At 35.3% G+C, this 2,572-nt stretch overlaps 1 protein-coding gene across 3 annotated transcripts in view; it reads right to left on the bottom strand.

The window, feature by feature from the left end:
* Positions 1–12: 12 nt before the first annotated feature.
* The window catches only part of LOC107667273 (phosphatidylinositol 4-phosphate 5-kinase type-1 beta-like), a 31,119-nt gene continuing 28,559 nt past the window's right edge, over positions 13–2,572 (bottom strand). For 2 of the 3 annotated variants that reach the window (XM_016458906.1, XM_016458903.1), the window contains exons 13-15: positions 927–1,062; positions 639–744; positions 13–528 (exon numbers count right to left, since the gene is read on the bottom strand). In XM_016458906.1, coding sequence (XP_016314392.1) covers positions 526–528; positions 639–744; positions 927–1,062 — 245 coding nt within the window. In that variant the 3' untranslated portion in view covers positions 13–525. Of the gene's footprint in view, positions 529–638; positions 745–865; positions 1,063–2,572 lie in introns of those variants that run through there. The other variant, XM_016458907.1, reaches the window with a different exon arrangement.

Raw genomic sequence — 2,572 nt, 5'->3', positions numbered from 1 at the left:
TCCCCCCCCCCCCCCACACATCGTGCGTTAAAATCACATGACCAAACATAATATTCAATCCATGTTCACTAGTGACAATGTAACTAATGTTTGGTACAAGTTACTGTACTGTAATGATCAGATGAAATGAAATCATTACTCACACAATACAAGTCAGGAGTGCTCAGAACATAATTATACCAGGATTATTATATAATAAACCTATTTCTCTGTATGACGCATGCTTTAATCAGGTATCACGCCTTTAACATGCATACCAACCAGTGCGTTACAGCAGGGAGTGTAACTATTATTATACAACAATCTTGTGCTTGCAAGTGGGTACAAAGTGCACAGACAGTGTAAGGCACTGCAGTACTATAGTGTGGCAATCGCTCTGCCACTCTTTCAAACATAAGGCCTTTCTCAGTCCATGTGAATTAGCAGCTAGAGATATCCGTTGTGCAAAATGTTGACAGCATGTCCACTGTTTCTCAGTCTTGTAGATGTTTGGATGATCTGGTCCACTTCAGAAGGCCTCATGCATCACTAAAACAGAAAACAATATGAGCCATAAACACGGATCTGACACAAAAGAGTTTGAGTTCCAGAGGAACTTGATCATGTGCCATTTAATGAGAGCCAATATCAATACTGACCAAGTAGACGTCCAGACCGGACTCGGGTGTGCTTGCCTGTGAGTTTGAAGCAGGAAGAGTGCTGTCCTCTAATGCAAGAGTCGAGCTGGACGTCCTATAATCATCTCTGAGGACAAACAACACAGTGACATCAGCCAAACAAGAAGGTATGTGCCAATCACATCGTGTTTATAGCTTAAAAAAAAGAAGAGGAAGCTCTGTGAAGAAATATGGAAGTTTACAAAGACCTTTTTAGTTGAACTAATGCGTATGTCCGATGGAAAAGTGTGTGTGTTTATACGTAAACACCTGTTCTCTGAATCTGTTTGCGGTTCAGTCTTCACATCATCTAGAGAGGAAGCAGAAGACATAGTGGCGGCTGAAATCGCTGGGTTGAGTCTGGTGGAGCTGGGAATTACATCAGGTTTCTGAGAGGAGCGTGTTTCTGTCAAAAAGAAGCATCTTATCTTAGTAAATATCAATCTTGAATGTGTAAAAATATTATTTTGAATGGTATCCCTTGCGAAACAAAAGTACACTTTAGCATATGTTTAAAAAGAGTAGTTACTGCAGAAATAATGTATTATAGTTTCAATTTATATTAGTGCTGTCAAACGATTAATCGCGATTAATCACATCCAAAATAAAGGTTTTGTTTACATAATATATGTGTGTGTTCTGTGTATATTTATTATGTATATAAAAATACACACACATGCATGTATATATTTCAGAAAAATATGCTATGTTTATATATTAAATATATTTTTATATAATATAAATTATATGAATATAAATATATACACATGTAAATATTTTCAAAATATATGCTGTATGTGTGTGTATTTATATATACATAATAAATATACACAGTACACACACATATTATGTAAACAAAAACTTATTTTGGATGCGATTAATCACGATTAATCGTTTGACAGCACTAATTTATATTAAATGCAATTAGTTGAACTTTAGTGTGCTTTTTTGACTGACTTCAGTACATCTTCATACGTAATTTCATAAATATTTCTATTGTCTTTGAGAAATGGTTAACGTGTACGGACGAATGTACTGACAAGTATTTATGACAAACTTGAAACTTGCATTCTATTTAATTAAATATATTCATAATTACACATTTGTAATGATGAAGTTGCAATTTAAAATAAATTAACTTTAAATTTAATATCAAATGTTGACATAATTAAGTACTCTACATGTGCTTTAGTATGCTAGTCAACACTTCAAAATAAGTGCACTTCTTGATGTGTTGACTGACATACTAAAGCATATTAAAGCATAATGATTAAAATTTTACTTTAATCTTTTCATTTGACATTATTACAAAGTTCCCTTTTCAAAATTATACTGTATTAAGAAACAGTGTCTCTTTAAGTACACTTAAGTGGTCTTATATTAATATTATATTATCTGCAAGTACAGTTTTTAAAAATATACTTGTAATATTTGAAGAACACTACATGTGCACATTTAATACAGTTCTGTCATAACAACTCTCAGAGGGATTGGCATGGTAATGTACATGACAATGTTAATGTATTTGGTTTTGGCGGAATAGATCTGCTACGCTGCTGCTGCGGCAGAGCAAGTACCGAGACTTGCTACTGCTAATACATCCACAACATGCTGCTGTGAGCATGTAAGAAATACTGCTGCTGCACATATACGCATATGAATAACCCCATAGCATACATGAATCACCTCGTAGCAGATCTATACAGGTGGAGCTGGGGAAGGTGGAGGGTTTCTGAAGCGCGCTGCGAACTGCTACAGCAAACAAAAGCCAGGTATTTGAATGTTGAGCAGCAAGCTCATTGGCAGCTGATACAGGAGAGAACCAATCAGCTGCGCCATGTAATATGATGTCATTATGTCAGATTGAGTTAGACCTATCAGACTGCGCCATCTAGAGTTTCATGCCAGAACTCTGT

This window comes from Sinocyclocheilus anshuiensis, unplaced genomic scaffold (assembly GCF_001515605.1).
Source record: "Sinocyclocheilus anshuiensis isolate Anshui unplaced genomic scaffold, SAMN03320099.WGS_v1.1 scaffold952, whole genome shotgun sequence".
NCBI classification, from domain to species: domain Eukaryota; kingdom Metazoa; phylum Chordata; class Actinopteri; order Cypriniformes; family Cyprinidae; genus Sinocyclocheilus; species Sinocyclocheilus anshuiensis.
Note: the sequence above shows the minus strand (reverse complement) of the source record. Positions and strands in the feature narration are given on the sequence as shown.